Raw genomic sequence first — 17,303 nt, forward strand, 5'->3', positions numbered from 1 at the left:
GGGGGTAAAAAGGGGGGTTATCGATCGAAAGTGCAACGACAACGACAACGACGATGAGGACGAGGACGAAAGGCTTTTAACATTTATGCACCGCTCTCGAAAGACTTGGGTAACATAAATACACATAAGTGGCTGGCCCTGGCACCTGGGACACCCTAAATCTTACCTTATTAAGGCCACCTCCCGATATCTTCTGAAATTTCTCCTTTATTATATTCTCCACACTCACCACAGGAGATTTTGCTAAATGCACTTTAGCTACAATGAAAAATGATAAATTATCTACCTATATATAAATGGTATATCCATTTTATAACTGGGTGATGAATTATTATCGTCGCGTGTTAATTATCCGAACATTTGTCATTGACACTTTCGTTTCAAATATTGTATATTATATTGATTTTAACATCAGTGCGGAAATATTATCATTTATGGGGATCAAATATTCACTTCCGTCTCTCTCTCTCTCTCTCTCTTCTCTCTTTTTATTTTCTCCTCTCCCTTTCTCTCTCTTCCTCTCTTTTTCTCTTTTTTCCCTTTCCTTCTCTCTTTTTTTTCTCTTTTTCCTTAATCAAATTAAAACAAAAAAAAAAAAACGAATCAAAAGTGTGTTTTGATTTCTTATTAATAATTTAATTCCATTAAAAGAACAATTACGTGCAAAAAATTATTTAATTTAATTAATAATATATAGTTTGCATATTAATTCAATTTTCAATGAATAAATTAATTACGTTTCCATATTAATTCAATTTTCAATGAATAAATTAATTACGTTACCATATTAATTCAATTTTCAATGAATAAATTAATTACGTTTCCATATTAATTCAATTTTCAATGAATAAACTAATTACGTTTGCGAATTAATTTAATTCAATTAATAATTCTATTAGATTTGCAAATTAATTAAATTCAACGATTTATAAATTAATTACGTCTTTAGAAATAGGTAAATTAATTTTCAAAATTCAATTATTTCAAAAATTTTAATACAATTCTTGGCAAGCCTTTAATTATTTTCAGAAAATAATAAAAATTTCACAGGAATTCAATTATTTTCAAAATTTTTAATACAATTCTTGGCAAACCTTTAATTATTTTCAGAAAATAATAAAAATTTCACATGAATTCAATTATTTTTAAAAGTAATAAAATTCTTCACAGAAATTCAATTATTTTCAAGAATTCTCATTAAAATTTGAATTTTCTTTATAGAAATAATTAAATTAATTTCACAGGAATTCAATTATTTTCAAAAATTTTAATACAATTCTTGTCAAACCTTTAATTATTTTCATAAAATAAAATAATAATTTCACAGGAATTCAATTATTTTCAAAAGTAATAAAATTCTTCGCAGAAATTCAATTATTTCAAAAGTAATAAAAATTCAATTATTTTCAAAAATTTTAATACAATTCTTGGCAAACCTTTAATTATTTTCATAAAATAATAAAAATTTTACAGGAATTCAATTATTTTCAAAAGTAATAAAAATTCAATTACTTTCACAAAATTTTAATAAAATTCTTGGCAAACCTTTAATTATTTTCATAAAATAATAAAAATTTCACAGGAATTCAATTATTTTCAAAAGTATAATAAAATTCTTCGCAGAAATTCAATTATTTTCAAAAGTAATAAAATTATCTTCGCTGAAATTCAATTATTTTCCAAACTAATAAAATTCTTCGTAGAAATTCAATTATTTTTAAAAATTCTCATCAAAATTTCAATTCTATTTAGAAATAATAAAATTAATTTTCGAAATTCAATTATTTTCAAAAATTTTAATACAATTCGTGGCGAACCTTTAATTATTTCCATAAAATAATAAAATTTTCACAGGAATCCAATTATTTACAATTTTTTTTTAATTAAATTTCTTTGCAATCATTCAATTATTTTCATAAATAATAAAATTTTTACAGGGATTCAATTTTTTTCGTTAATAATAAAACTCATTGCAGAATTTCAATTATTTCAAATTAAAAAATTCGTCGAAAAAATTCAAATATTTAAAAATTTGTTGATAAAATTTTTTATTAAAATTCAATTTTAAGAAGTATGTAATTATTCAATAAATTTTTTTTTCTATTCAAATAATTAAATTCTACTTTGAATTTATTAATAATAGTTGATTTAAAAATTGAATTTCAGTTAAAATTTTAGGTTATAATTGAATATTAAAAGCAATATAGCGTGAATTTTCAGAAATAATCGGCTTTTGAAATTAATTTTTTTTTTGGAAATAGGGAAAAAATGGTTTTTTAACGAGGGCCTTGACAGTAACTGCCCAGGCCCCTGATAAAGCCTGGTTTACATTAGTATTGTTGGAAAACAAAACATTATTCCATTACAAGGGATGGAAGGGTGGGAGGGGGGGGGGGTGAAAGAGGTAAAAGCGAAGTTGGACCACCGTCAAGGATTCAGTGATAATTGAACACGCGTATTAATAACTAACAGCAATCAATAACCTCGGATTCTGCACAGCCAGGTACGCATATCCCTATAATTTGCCCCCGAGACACACTTGGGACCAATACTCGTTGGGCTCCTGGCCAACTGACCACGTACCATTTTAATGAATAATCTCTTCTTTACCCCCCCCCTCCCCCTCTCTTTTCTCTTCTGGATTTTTTTACATCACTTTTGAGGGTACCTTATTTTTATTTAATTAATAATTTTTACAATACTTTCTGTAATTGTTTATTTTATATTTACATTATTAATTTTATTTTTCTATCGATTTTAGTTTATTATTTTTTAATTAATTTATTATATTTTTATTACTTTTATTTCCTTTGTCAATTTTACTTTTTTTTTTATTAATTTTACTTCTTTTAATTTCCTTTATTAATACGTACTACTTTTTTTATTGATTTAATTTAAATTACTTTATTAATTTTATTTTTCTGTTGATTTTATCTTTATTTTATTCACTTTATTAATTTCATTTTTTTATTTTGTTCTGTTTACTTTATTAATTTAATTTTTTTTATTTTGTTCTGTTTACTTTATTAATTTCATTTTTTTTTATTTTGTTCTGTTTACTTTATTAATTTTATGTTTTTTTATTGATTTTATTTTATTTACTTCGTTAATTTTTTTTATTTACATTACTAATGTTGTTTATTTTATTTTATCTACCTTAGTTTGTTTATTTTATTTTATCTACTTTAGTTTGTTTATTGTATTTTATCTACCTTATTTTATTTTTTTTATTGTATCTACTTTAGTTTGTTTATTTTATTTTATCTACCTTACTTTGTTTCTTTTATTTTTTCTACCTTATTTTGTTTTTTTTTTATTTTGTCTACACGATTTATTATTTATTTATTTATTTATTTATTAATTTTACCTTCGGCGCTTATAATTTACAACAAACTTGGAAAAAAATTCCCATTCGACGGGATTCGAACCCTCGACACCTATAGAAAAGTTCGCAAGTCATTAGACTTACCACTTGACCACAAACGCATGCTCAGAAATTATAAATAAACTCCGTTTTCATAATAGCATTAAATTTTCCCCTTTCTTTTGATTGGAAACAAAAAATAGATAAATAAAAGAAAAACGTTTTGAATATTCAAGAGAATGTTGATTCATTCATGACATATACATATATAAACAAACTAAAGTGACTGCGCGAAAAAAAGGCACGAACATGAAGCATCAACTGCGAAATGATCGAACCGGAACATTAGGCGTTTCGCTTTGCTTTTCATGGTGCCAAAGAAATCATTAATCATAGAGAGCAGGAGAAATGTGTGATTAATGCTTCGCTTTATTCGGTCTTTCCATACAGAAGACTCTCATTTTCACATTTTTTTTTCTTCTCTTTATTTATTTTTTTTTTTGACATCCTTACACCTCTCTTTTCAATGAGATTCTTTTTAGTTATTTTGTATAAATTGTGATTTTTCCGTGTTTATTTAGTTTTATGATTAAAATTAATTTTAATTCTCAGTTCAAATTTTTATTTAATTTTCTCAAGTACTTTTAACTTTCATTTTTACTTTAGTTTTATTCTTAATTTTTGAAATTATTTTTATTTTCAATTTTCGAATTAGTTTTGTTTTTCATTTTCTTTAATTACTTTTAATTTTAATTTTTTGTTTTTATTCTCTTAATTAATTTTCATTTTTATATTCAATTTAAAAACAACTTTAAAATCTCTCTAAAAATTAATGTAATAAATTTTATTTTTTTGATAAATAATAATAATAATATAATTTTTGTCATAAATTAAATTGTTGACTTTGGTAATAACGATTAATATTCAATGTATTTGAAAATTTCTGAATTATTTGGAATTCAGTGGGTGAAAAAAATGAATGTATTTGATTTTGATGCATTTTCAACAGCGTTCTATGCGGTTTGAGAAATTAATTAATTTACTGTCTCACTGGATATATATCTCAATATAATGAAAACGAAACAATTGGCTGACAAATGATGGACATTTCTCACTCAACATGTCTCGTTGTTGTTGTTGTTGTTGCGTGCTCTATTAAATTGTTTAGCTGTATATTAATTTGAATATAATCAATATATTATTGAAATTCAATAGCGAATATAAATAATTATTATTTAATTCGAATTTCGAAAATTTCGAAAATTTTTCAACCAATTTGCTGTATTGGAAATTTTTTTTGCAATTCTCAATATATAGGAAAAAAGGAAGAGAGAAATGTTAACAACTTGGGAAATATTTTTTCTTTAAGTTTCAATTGTAATTAATTAAAATTTAAAATTTTTTTAATTTTTTACTTTATTAAAAAAATTAAAAGATTATAATTATAATTTATTACATTATAATTTTATAATTTATTCTAATTGCAATTTTCTCTTTCGATTTTCCTTCGTTTTTTCCATCACACATATATACGTAAATGAAATGACGAAAAAATTTTATCTTGTCGTAATTTCTTTATTGTCATGAATATATTGGGAAGCTTGAGGAAAAATAAAGCAACTTTTCTTGAATACATTTCTGTGTTCTAAAACTTGAGATGTCTGAAGTGGGTAATCACATTTTATCTCGAAAAGTATCCTTTACCTCTTCTGACTCTCTCATTCTTCTACGAAAGTATTTTCATTCACAAAGAAAGTAAATATTTCAATTTTCCCTTTTCTTTTAATTTTCATTTAATTATGTCATTTCTCCGCATGTTTTTTTCTCTATAACTAAGAAAAGCCAGACGAAAATTTAAGTTTTTCATTTATTAATAGAATCTGTTTCCAAGAACTTAATTTGAAAAATTCGTAAATATAACAAGTTAACCAAATTTTTTTTCATTTTTTCTCAATGGTATTTTTTTATTGTATAATTTATATTATAATTAAAAAATATAATTATAGGTATTATAATTTTATAATAAAAAAAGAACAAGTTTAAAATCAATAGTTTTGAATAAATTTTATTTTATTGCATATGTTTTATTCATTACTTATAATTTATTAATTAAAAATAATTTTTTTCTTCAGTGAATAATAAAATTACAAAAGAATATTGAAAGAAAATAAATAAAATTATATAATAAAAAAGTAGAAAAATATTTTCTGCTGCTAAATTATAAATTATATAAAGAAAAACACATTTCTTTCACAATTTTTTCATCGTTCTGCCAAAATATAATCGAAAAGGAAAAAAGTTTAGAAATAAAAATATAATTTCCATTTATTGTCGATTTTGAGCACAAATATAATCTATAAACAGTAGTTTTTTTCTTTTTCGGAATAAATATATATTCGATATAGAGAGAGTGGGAGAGAATAAAAAAGAAAATAATAAAAACGTGAGTTGAATGGATAAAATATTAAGTACACTTTGCGTGTTGTTGGTTTGCATCTATGTTTGGTGAGTTAAGCGACGACTTATACATATTTCTGAACTGATCGCTCTACCTGTGCATAGGGACCTGATTTCCCAAGGGTTTTTCCTTCTGGCCACCAAAAAAAAAAAAAAAAAAAATAGAAAAAAACGAAAGCAGGAAAAAAGAAAGAAAAATATTTTATTTCCTCTCGTGAAAAAGAGAACGGAGCGAAAAGAAATGTAAATACCAGAAAAAAGGAATTGGAAAAATATTAAAAATTGGAGAGAAGGGTAGAAAAAATTTTTTATTGTCTTTTCAATTCCATTGATTTATTTATTATTTATTTTTATATTTTATATTTATTTATTTATTATTATTTATTTATTATTACTTTATTTTTTAATTTGTATATAATCATTTATATTATTTTTTTGTATTAATTTTAATATTTTAATTTTTGTTACTTTTAAAATTATTTTTGTAATATTTTCATTTATTTATTTATTTACCCTATAAGTTTTCATTATTATTGAAATATTTTTCACACATTTATATTTATTTTATTTTTCACTATTACTTTAATTTTTTTAAAATGTTTTTTAAAATAACTAAATATTTTCTAAATATTTCCCAAATATTTATTTTTTTATTATATTTTCATACTCAACTATTTATTTACTTCTTAATTATCTATTTATTTCATTTATTTTATTTATTTTTACAATTTTAACAATAAATTCTAAATAATTGACAAGAATTTTCATGGCAAATAATTGTTAATTGATTTGAATTTATTTATAATCTGCTGTTGAATTTTCAAACCTTTTAAGAATTTCCAATAATCGACAATATCCCCTTCTCAATAGAATATTTTTCCTGTTCATACATTTAAATATATATAGGTACGTACAAGTGAATAAAATTTTCAAGACAATTGAATAAAATAATTCCCTCGTCGATTTATCGTAAATACTATTTTGAAAATAATATTTCAATTTAATGCGTTCTCGTTTATTTTTAGTACAAGTATATACATACATATAGTATAGAAATTTGTGATTCTACCATTGTTTATAAATTCACAATAGAAACGCATTTTGATTTGTTTCGAGATTTAGTATATTGTCCATTATATTATTTGAATATATATCAAAATATGTTCCCAAGCGCTCGTTACTAATGTTAAATTAATTTTCTGTTTCAGATATTCACACGCTTCGGCAAAGTCCTGAAAATTGTTACTTTTACGAAGAACAGTGAGTATCAAATTTACTGGAATTTATATCAACATTGACAAAATTTGATTTCTTTTTTATTCTCCATTTTACTATTATATAACCATTATATTGTAATTAAAAATTTAATTTCTTTTCTCATTAATTTTTTTATATTTTTTTATACAATTTTTGTAGTATTTTTTATTTTTGTAGTATTTTGGTTTCCATACTTTGGTAGAAAAATATTTTTTTAAAAACAAAAATACTTCAAAAATATTAAAAATAAAATTTTTTATTCGGCAATTTTTTTGGATACAAAATATTTTGAATATTGTATAAAATTTATATCTAAAAAGTGTCAAAATATATTCTGACCCATTTTATTTTATGACTATCTTCGAAAATTATAAAAATTTACTAGCAAACAATTCGCGCGCTAAAGCGCGAGACTAACATCTTACAGCCTTTTTTAAAATAAAATTAGCAATTTTAAAAATAATAGAATTTAAAAATTTTCTAATTTAAATTCATGTTGAAAACACTAAAAGAAATCAATTTTGAAATAATTACAAATAATAATTAAAAAAAGAAAAATTCTTCTTACAAAATTCAACTATGTTCAAAATTTAAAAGAATTCTCGTAAAAATCCCACTTGACTTTATAAAGAACAAAATTCTTCTCCAAAGTTCAATTATTTTCATAAACGTCAAATAAATTATTGTCCTAATTTTAATAATTTTCAAAAAATTTTCTAATTTTAATGATTTTCAATATCTAATATTTTAATAAAATTTCCCAAAAATAATTCAAATTTTAATTACTATTTTACTAAAATTTCACAAAATAATTCTATTATTAAAAAGAAAAAAAAATGTTAAAATATTCTTCTCAAACATTCAATTAATATAAAAAATATTAAAATTTTTCCTAAGAATTCAATTATTTCCAAAATTAATAAAATTCTTTACAAAATTTCAATTATTTCAAAGATTTTAATCAAAATTCTTGTAAAGAATGCAATTTTTTTTTTATAAATAATTTAATTTTTCTAGATAATTCAATTATTTTTTAAAATTTTAACAAAATTCTTTACAAAAATTCAATTATTTTCATAAATAATAAAATTCTTCTAACGAATTCAAGTATTTCAAAAAATAATAAAATTCTTGTAAAGAATTCAATTATTTTTATAAATAAGTAAATTTTTTTAGGGGATTTCAATTTTTTTTTATAAATAATTAAATTTTTCAGGGGAATTAAATTATTTTTTAAAATTTTAACAAAATTCTTCATAAAAATTCAATTATTTTCATAAGCAAGAAAATTCTTGTGACGAATTCAATTATTTCAAAGATCTTAGTCAATTTTTTTGAAAGAATTCAATTAATTTCATAAAAGTAATAAAATTCTTCTGAGAAATTAAATTATTTTCAAAAATAATAAAATTGTTTGCAAAATTTGAATGATTTAAAAGATTTTAATCAATTTTTTGGACAAGAATGCAATTAATTTTCTAAATAATAACATTTTTCTGAAGAATTTAATTTTTTTTTTCAATTAATATCGACGCAAAAATTCAATTATTTCTATAAATAATAAAATAAAATGTAGAATTTCAATTATTTTTTCATACAATTTTAAATTAATTCCGCGAAAAGCGCAATTATTTTAAAAAAATTTTTATTAAAATATATTTATAAAATAAAAAATCTGATTTAAAAACAAAATTCATTTTTTTGGAAAAATTTTTGAATAAAAATAATAGAATTTTCAAATAATTGCAGAAATTCAATTATTTGAAGAAAAAATTCTTGTCCTAATTTCAATAATTTTTAACAAATTTTCTAATTTTAATAATTTTCAATATCTACTATTTTAATAACATTTTCCAAAAAGAATTCAATTATTTAAAAAAAAAGTTTAATAAAATTTTGTGCAAACATTTAATTATTTTCATAAATAATAAAATTTTTTTTAAGGAATTTAATTATTATTTTCATAAAAAATAATTTGAAATTCTAGAAAATAATAATTGAATTAAAATGATGAAAATAATTTTGATAAAGTTACAGTAACAATATTTTTATAGTATAAAATAATGATTTTATCTGTCGATCATGTTTTATAACAAATTCCTGTGGTAAATCCTGTTCCAAAAAAAAAGATTAAAAATAAGATTTGTGCAATTTTTTTTCTTCTTTTTCTAAGACAAAATAATAATTTTGTTTAAAGAAATTGTGATTCATAAACAAAAATAATTGAAAATAAATAAATTTTCTATTTCCTAATCACAGTTGTTTAACAATTTTCTAATTTTCTTTAGAAGTAAAGAACAAAAATAATTTCAATTTGACAAAACATAATATTTAAGAAAATTTTAGTCTTTTAATGAAAAGATGTGAAAAAAATTCTGATGATTTCTATTTTTCATTATAATTTTGAATTAATTATTATAAAATAAAAATAATTATAACATAATAATATAATATGTATACAATCTATCTAATGTTAATAAGAAAAAACAAAAGTATAAATAAAAGACAACTTCGGAGTGTGAGGGACAAAAAAAGTGAATGAATGAAAGAACATTAAAATTAATATAGTTAATTAAAGTCTAAAAATTACCATAAAAATATTTAAAAAATTGTTAATATTTTTATTAATTTAATTATTTAACTATTATTTCTCAAAAAATTATCGATTTTTCTCGATGTGTTAATAATATATAATTAGAGGGGTAATTTATTGGCGTTTATAATTAAAGGCATGACGTGAAGGTTCTGTTGTTGTCAGGACTATCAAAACTGTGTCCTTTGCTGAAATCCGCTTAATCGCAAATGTCTCGCAGATTCTGACCCGAGGTGTCAAGGCACAATGGGATGTCGTCAACACACTAAGCGACTAAAGCCACTTGACCTCGAGTTCGTTGCTGCGAGACACCCCTCCCCCCAAAACCACCACCACCACCTTTTGGACATAATCAAGGCAACTGCCCTCTAAAGGTCCATATTCCACAGAATACGAAATCTGAAAAAAAAGAAAAAAAATTCTATTTTTGCTCCTTAATTTTACACTACAGTGAACACTTGACCAAAAAAGAAAAAGTTTGAATACAAATTAGCGGATTACTTTTTGAAAAAATCAATTTTATTTAAAGGTGGTGAATTAGTTTCTGTTCTCTTTTTGCAAAAAAAAGAAATCCCCTCTGATTTAAAATTACAGCTCAAACATATCTGAATTATATTTCATTGTTTTAATAATTCCTTTTGTTTATTTCTCTCTTTTCTTGAGATATATTATTATTTTTTCGAGATAAAAATCCCGAAACGAAAATGAATGTTGGATTTTTAGATGATAAAAAGGAAAGAGAAGCTAATCTTGTAAATGAGAAGTTGAAGTTGTAAAGTAGAAAATGTTATTCTCAGGTGCATTCTCTAATGCTTATTACTCACATTGATGTGTGTGTTTAAGGAGAGAATTATGGTCCATCAAGAACGAAATATGATGAAACATAACAAAATTTTTATCAAGAATTTCTCTTTTCTTTTTTCCAGGTTCGTACCAAGCGCTCATACAATATCCGGACATGCTTTCGGCACAGGCTGCTAAATTCGTAAGTATCTCTTTTTTCCCATTCTCGTACAAAATGTTACTTTTTTTTTTGTTGTTTTTTTCTCATTCCTTTTCCCCTCTCACGTGTGTGTTAGTTAAAGTTGCCGGTTTCCTTTGCGAAAAGTTTCTTCTTTCTCCTTAGAGAATAAGGATATTGTTCAACTATACAAAATGGATATTTTCTTTTCGATTTATTTCCTCTAATTCAGGCTCTGATTTTGTATTAACTTATCTATATTGAGTAATTTATAATTTTCGACTATTTTTTTTCTTTTTTTTATTATTTTAAAATTAATTGAATTTTCAAAGAATTGCGCTTACAATTTTCATAAATAGATGAATATTGAAATTTTATAAAATTAAAAAAATTTTTTTTTCAATGAATTTCATTAGAAATTTTAAAGATTACTTAGGTTTTTAAAAATGTTAATAATTCAAATTCTTCTGAAATTTGTTAAATTTTTTTAATATATATTTAATTAATTATTAAAAATAGTGGATTTATAGACGAATTGAATTATTTTAAAAATTTTTAATAAAATTCATGGCAAAATTTCAAAAATTCTCTTCAATTTCATATAAATTTTATTATTTACAAATTTTTTTATAAATTGCTTTGCAATAATTTAATTATTTTCAATAAATAAATAAAATTTTTTACAGGGATTGAATTATTCTCATAAATAATTAAATTCATTTTTGGAAATTCAATTATTTTCATAAATAAAACTCATCGCAGAATTTCAATTATTTTTAATACAATTTTAATCGAATTCCCCGAAAAATGTAATTGTTCTTAACAATTTTATTAAAAATCGGCAAAAGAAATCAATTATTTAAAAATTTTCAATAAATAATAAAATTTTTTACAATTATTTTCGTAAATAATAAAATTCTTTTTATAGGAATTTAATTATTTTTATAAATAATAAAACTAATGACAGAATTTCAATTACTTTTAATAGAACTTTAATTGAATTCCTGGAAAATTTAATCACTATTACAAATTTGTATTAAAGTTCATCGAAAGAAAAATCAATTATTTCAAAAAATTTTCAAAATTTTATTAAAATTCGTTGAAAGAATTCAATTATTATAATCAATTATTTAAAAAAAAATTTTATCTAATTCTTCGCAAGAATTCAATTATTTAAAAAGATTTTTATAAAACTCTACGCAAGAATTAGAAATAAATGATAAATTTCTTCTCGGGAAATCAATTTTTTAAAAATTTTTTAATAAAATTCGTTTAAAATATTCAATTATTTTCATAAATGATAAAATTTCTTAGGAATTCAATTATTTACAAATTTTGTTATAAATTTCTTAGCAATAATTACATTTATTTTTAAACTCGCCGAAAGAATTAAGTTATTTTTAAAAATTTCGATAAAACTCTTCATAAAAATTCAATTTTCAGAAATATTTAATTATTTAATAAATTATTTCTTTTTTGCATTTAAATAATTGAATTCTCGTAGAATTTTCTAATAAAAATTAATTTAAAAATGAATTTCAGTTAAAATTTTAGATTTGAATATTTATCATTCAAAATATTCAAATATTTCAACAATATTCGAATATGAAAAGCATTATAGCTTGAATTTAAAGAAATAAATGAATTTTGAAAAGGTTTCAAATTAAATTCTTTGAAAATTTTAATTTTTCATACTTATAATCAAAAATTCTTTAGAATTAATTATTTTGAAAAAGTTTAATTGAATTTTTTTCTGAAAATTATTAAAGATAATTGATTTGAAGAAGAATTTTATTGAAAAATTCTAGAAAATAATAATTAAATTAAAATTATGGAAATAATTTTTGAAAAAAAAAATTGAAAAAAAATTTCATATTAAAAAAAAGGATAATATTTTGCAGGATTTACATTTGTTAATTACCTAAAACGTTTGTTACAAAATGCAAATTTCTTTAAGAACCAAAGAAATAATGAATAATAACAATAATAATTATATTGTTTTATAATAATATTAATTATTATTTGAAAAATAAAGATAATATTACTAAATGAAAAACAAAAAAGAAATTAATATCTCAAAAGTAATGTACTTTGGAAAATAGAAGAAAACGTGTAAAAAAAAGTGGGCGGAGCATTGAATTTTCCATCTGCAAACAAGATTAATATTAGTTCTAAATTTACATTTTGTTTTCATTGCAAATATATTTTCCTTCAATTGTCCTCTGTGTGACAATTTGAAGAAATCAAGCGGAAACTTTTATACAAAAGACAATTGTCCGTTTGAAGTTTAAATTAAAGAATAAATTGCTTTATAAAAACTCCATTATTTTTCCGTTTCTTTCGTGTAAGTTAAATAACAAAAGAAAAATAGTTTCTTTTTTTTAAAAAAATTTTCCCCTTCTTTTTTTTGTCAAACTTGTGTTACAGACGGTCTATAATGGTTTTTATTATTAAATTTATTTAGCGTGTGCCGCTTCACTGTTTAAATTAAATGGTATAAACTTATTTCAGTCAGACTTAAATGGAAATGTATTCTTGAAAATGGTACAAAATTTTATAATGAAAAATAACATTGAAAGAGAAAAGAATATTTGAAAATATAATAGTTTTCTAGATTAAAATAGAGAAATTTTATTATTGGGAAAATTATGATCGGATTTTATTATTCAAATATTTAAGGACATTTTCAGTCGAGCAAAATTTTGATTTAATTGCTTTCTGTTTTACTTTTACATTTATTTTTATTATTTTCATTTTTTCTGTTCTTTCTTCAACTTTTTTTTAAAATTTATTTTTTGCAATCTAAATAAATATATTTTTAAAAGATGAAAATAAATTTAATATAAAAAACCATTTATCAAAAATAAATATATATATATTATAAATAACTTTTATGAGAAATATTGGAAAATTAAAATTCAATCCAAGAAAAATTTCTTTTCAATATTCAAAAAGAAACCAAAGTAAACATCACAAAAAAAAATATTAAATCATTTTATAATTTTCCTTTAATTAGTATATTTTCACGAAGGAATAAAAAAAATTACCTGCCATCGATTAACATTCACTGTTTATACGCGTCCCTGTAATTTTTTTTTTCTTCTTTTCCCTCGTTTGGCTAAATTCAGAGGAGAAAAAGTCAATTACGTTGAGTTGGTTGTATCAGAAAGGCCTTTCAACAAACGGGGCGACTTTCTCCCAAAAGGGCCTCGGGGGTTATTCCTTTGTTGAATCTGCCGTATACAAAATACACACTATCGGCCTCATTTCCTTTGCAATTCCCCCATATATACGATGCGCAGTGAAAATGTAAAAGCAAAACTGACGAACACAGAACCCAACCACCGTAAGCGGATAAATTTCACAAAATACGTAATCTCCCAAACGGCAAATTTCGTTACAAAGGAAAAAGACGGTAAAATCATGCAGAAAATACAAAAACTTTTACCCCCCAACCCCCCCACACACCTCACACACACACCCTTTTTATATTCACCTTGTGATATTTTACACTGCATAAAATTTCAAAAAAAAAAAAAAAAAAAAGAAATTTTTTTTCAATTCCCCTTTAAAAACAAAACTTTTCTACCTGTCGGAAATAATTTTCTAATCCAATCTTCAAAAGAAATCGATAATTTTAATTAAATATAAATTTCAAAACAAGTCCGCGTCAAATTTTAATTGAAAATTGGAAAGTTCCGAGGAGAAAATTTTATTAAATAAATTAATAAAGTGTGTCTAGTAATTAGTCGGTTATAATTGAATTTTTTTATATTATTTATATTTTTTATTTTTATTAATTTCATTTTAAAAATTTTTATTTTATTATATTGATTTTATTATTATTACTAAAATAATTTTTTTCGATTTTCAAAAAGCAACTTTTTTTTGGATATGATGTTAATGAAGAGACGGCGATATTTCAGGGACAATACTTTTTATCTAATATTTATAAAATCCCTAATATACATTTTTTCTTCTTTCAAAAAAAAAAAAAAAAAAAAAAAAAAATGTAATAAATCTTGCGCGCATCTGTTTTAAAATCCGCCTGAGCGTAACTGTATATATATATATATTTATATATTTTGTGAAAAAAGCCTCTTTACCCCTGTTCATCAATCACTCACTATAAAAATTCCGAGGGCATTTAATACATCTTTATCGGACGAATTATAATTCATAATTTTCGTTATTTCTACACAATATGTTTGTCATTCCACACATATTTAAAATTCATAATAAACCTTCGTTAAACAAACATTAAACAAATTTTTTTTTTTTTTTTTTGTAATTTCACAAGAAAATATTTTTGTAAATATTTTTAATCTAATACCGTTTCTTGTTTATTTTGCTTCACATATTTTGCGCATTATATTTTTTATTCATTTCTTTTTTTTCCAATTATTTTTATAACATCAACGAGGATTATTGATTTTTTAATAAAATTGAATCATTTTTTATTAATATTCTTTTTGTTTGTATTTTTTGTTATTATTATTATTATTATTATTATTATTATTATTATTATTATTGTTATTATTATTATTATTATTATTATTATTATTATTATTATTATTATTATTATTATTATTATTATTATTATTATTATTATTATTATTATTATTATTATTATTATTATTATTATTATTATTATTATTATTATTATTCTTTTTCATTATTATTTTCCATTATTTTTTTTCGTTATTTATATTTTTAATTCTCTTTTGTAAAATGTAAATAAATAAATTTAAATATAAATACTAATTTATAATTTAATATTAATTATTGTTCCAGTTTTGAATTAAAATGTTTACTTTTTCTCTTTCTTTTTGTTTTTTTTCTTGACGTTATATTTGTATTATTTTAAATTTATTTTTAATTTCTGGGTAAATTTATAATAATATATTTATGTGTACACATTTATTTATATATATATACATATGGAGAGTGTGAAATTTAGTTGTTAATATAATCGCAAATATTATAAGCCATGATTATAATTAAAGAATATTACATTTTACACAAATATTCATAAAATATTTTATGACAGTCGATGTTGGAGTGACACATAAAAGTAACGATTACGCGAGTTAATGAAATAATAAATTGTTCCTAAAATGTACATAAAAACCGTGGAAACAATTTTCCATTTATGAAAATTGAGTTTTCAAGCGTATTTGCTTTTGTGTATCTATAATAAAATTTTAACTATAAATGAATAAATTTATATTTAAAAAAATATATATATATACAATACAATGCAATTATTATTATTATTTATTTATATATTTAATATTAATAATATAATTATAATTCATAATATTAATATAATAGTTTATATTAATATTATGAATAATGCATTATAATATAATGTAATATAATTCATTGTATATTATAATTATATTATATAATATATAAATTATATATTATATACCAGTAGTAGAGGTCAATATTTAGTCATACGAGTTACCAAAGTTTTTAAATTCTTTGTCAGTAGAGAAGGTCAATGTTTAGACAGAAAAAATTTTCAAATTTTTTTAGTTTCCTTATCAGTAGTAGAGGTCAATCTTTAGTCAGACGAGTTACCAAAGTTTTTAAAATTCCTCGTCAGTAGTAAAGGTCAATTTTTAGTCAGACGAGTTACGAATATTTTTTTTAATTCCTCGGCAGTAGTAAAGGTCAATTGTGTTAGTCAGACGAGTTACGAATATTTTTTTTAATTCCTCGTCAGTAGTAAAGGTCAATTGTGTTAGTCAGAATTTTTTTTAGATTCCTTGTCAGTAGTAGAGGTCAATTTTTAGTCAGACGAGTCACCAAATTTGTTTGAAAATTCTTCGTCAGTAGTAGGGGTAAATATTTAGTCAGACAAGTTACGAATATTTTTAAATTCATTGTCAGTAGTAAAGGTCAATATTTAGTCAGACGAGTTACCAATATTTTTTTAAATTCATCGTCAGTAGTAAAGGTCAATTTTTAGTCAGACGAGTTACGAATATTTTTTAAATTCCTCGTCAGTAGTAAAGGTCAATTTATAGTCAGAATTTTTTTTAGATTCCTTCTCAGTAGTAGAGGTCAATTTTTAGTCAGACGAGTCACCAAATTTGTTTGAAAATGCCTCGTCAGTAGTAGAGGTCAATATTCAGTCAGACAAGTTACGAATATTGTTAAATTCATTGTCAGTAGTAAAGGTCAATATTTAGTCAGACGAGTTACCAAAGTAATTATTAATTTTTATTATTATTACTAATTTTTATTACTAATTATTAAAAAATTGTAATTTATCTCCAAAGTAGTAATGTCAACGTTTAGGCAGACAATAACCTGTTCAAATTTCTAGTCCCTTTGTTTTGCTGAAATTAAATTAATTAAATTGAATTTTTTATTAAGTTCCACAGTAGTTGGAGTCAATTTCACTCATCAGACTTAAATTTCGAAAATTTCTGTTAAATTCAAAAACAGAAAAATTACGTTAATAAAAAATTTTCCAAAATTTATAGAAATTGAATATTTCTTTACTCGTTTGATTGTTTTCGTTTAGAATAATAAATCTAAAATTCATTCGTGTATGCAAACAAGTCGTTGATTTTGAAGTGAATCTAGGAGAGGAGTGAGAGAGTGAGTGAGAGAGAGAGAGAGAAAGAGAGAACCTATTTACTTACGCATAACAAAAC

At 21.8% G+C, this 17,303-nt stretch overlaps 1 protein-coding gene across 3 annotated transcripts in view; it reads left to right on the top strand.

Annotated features, from left to right (window-relative positions):
* LOC122510847 (polypyrimidine tract-binding protein 1) overlaps positions 1 to 17,303 on the top strand; it is a 319,096-nt gene that overhangs the window by 288,790 nt on the left and 13,003 nt on the right. For all 3 annotated transcript variants that reach the window (XM_043625786.1, XM_043625787.1, XM_043625788.1), the window contains exons 6-7: positions 7,030 to 7,081; positions 10,598 to 10,656. In XM_043625786.1, coding sequence (XP_043481721.1) covers positions 7,030 to 7,081; positions 10,598 to 10,656 — 111 coding nt within the window. The remainder of the gene's footprint in view (positions 1 to 7,029; positions 7,082 to 10,597; positions 10,657 to 17,303) is intronic.

This window comes from Leptopilina heterotoma, unplaced genomic scaffold (genome assembly GCF_015476425.1).
Source record: "Leptopilina heterotoma isolate Lh14 unplaced genomic scaffold, ASM1547642v1 Lhet_76, whole genome shotgun sequence".
Taxonomy (NCBI): Eukaryota; Metazoa; Arthropoda; class Insecta; order Hymenoptera; family Figitidae; genus Leptopilina; species Leptopilina heterotoma.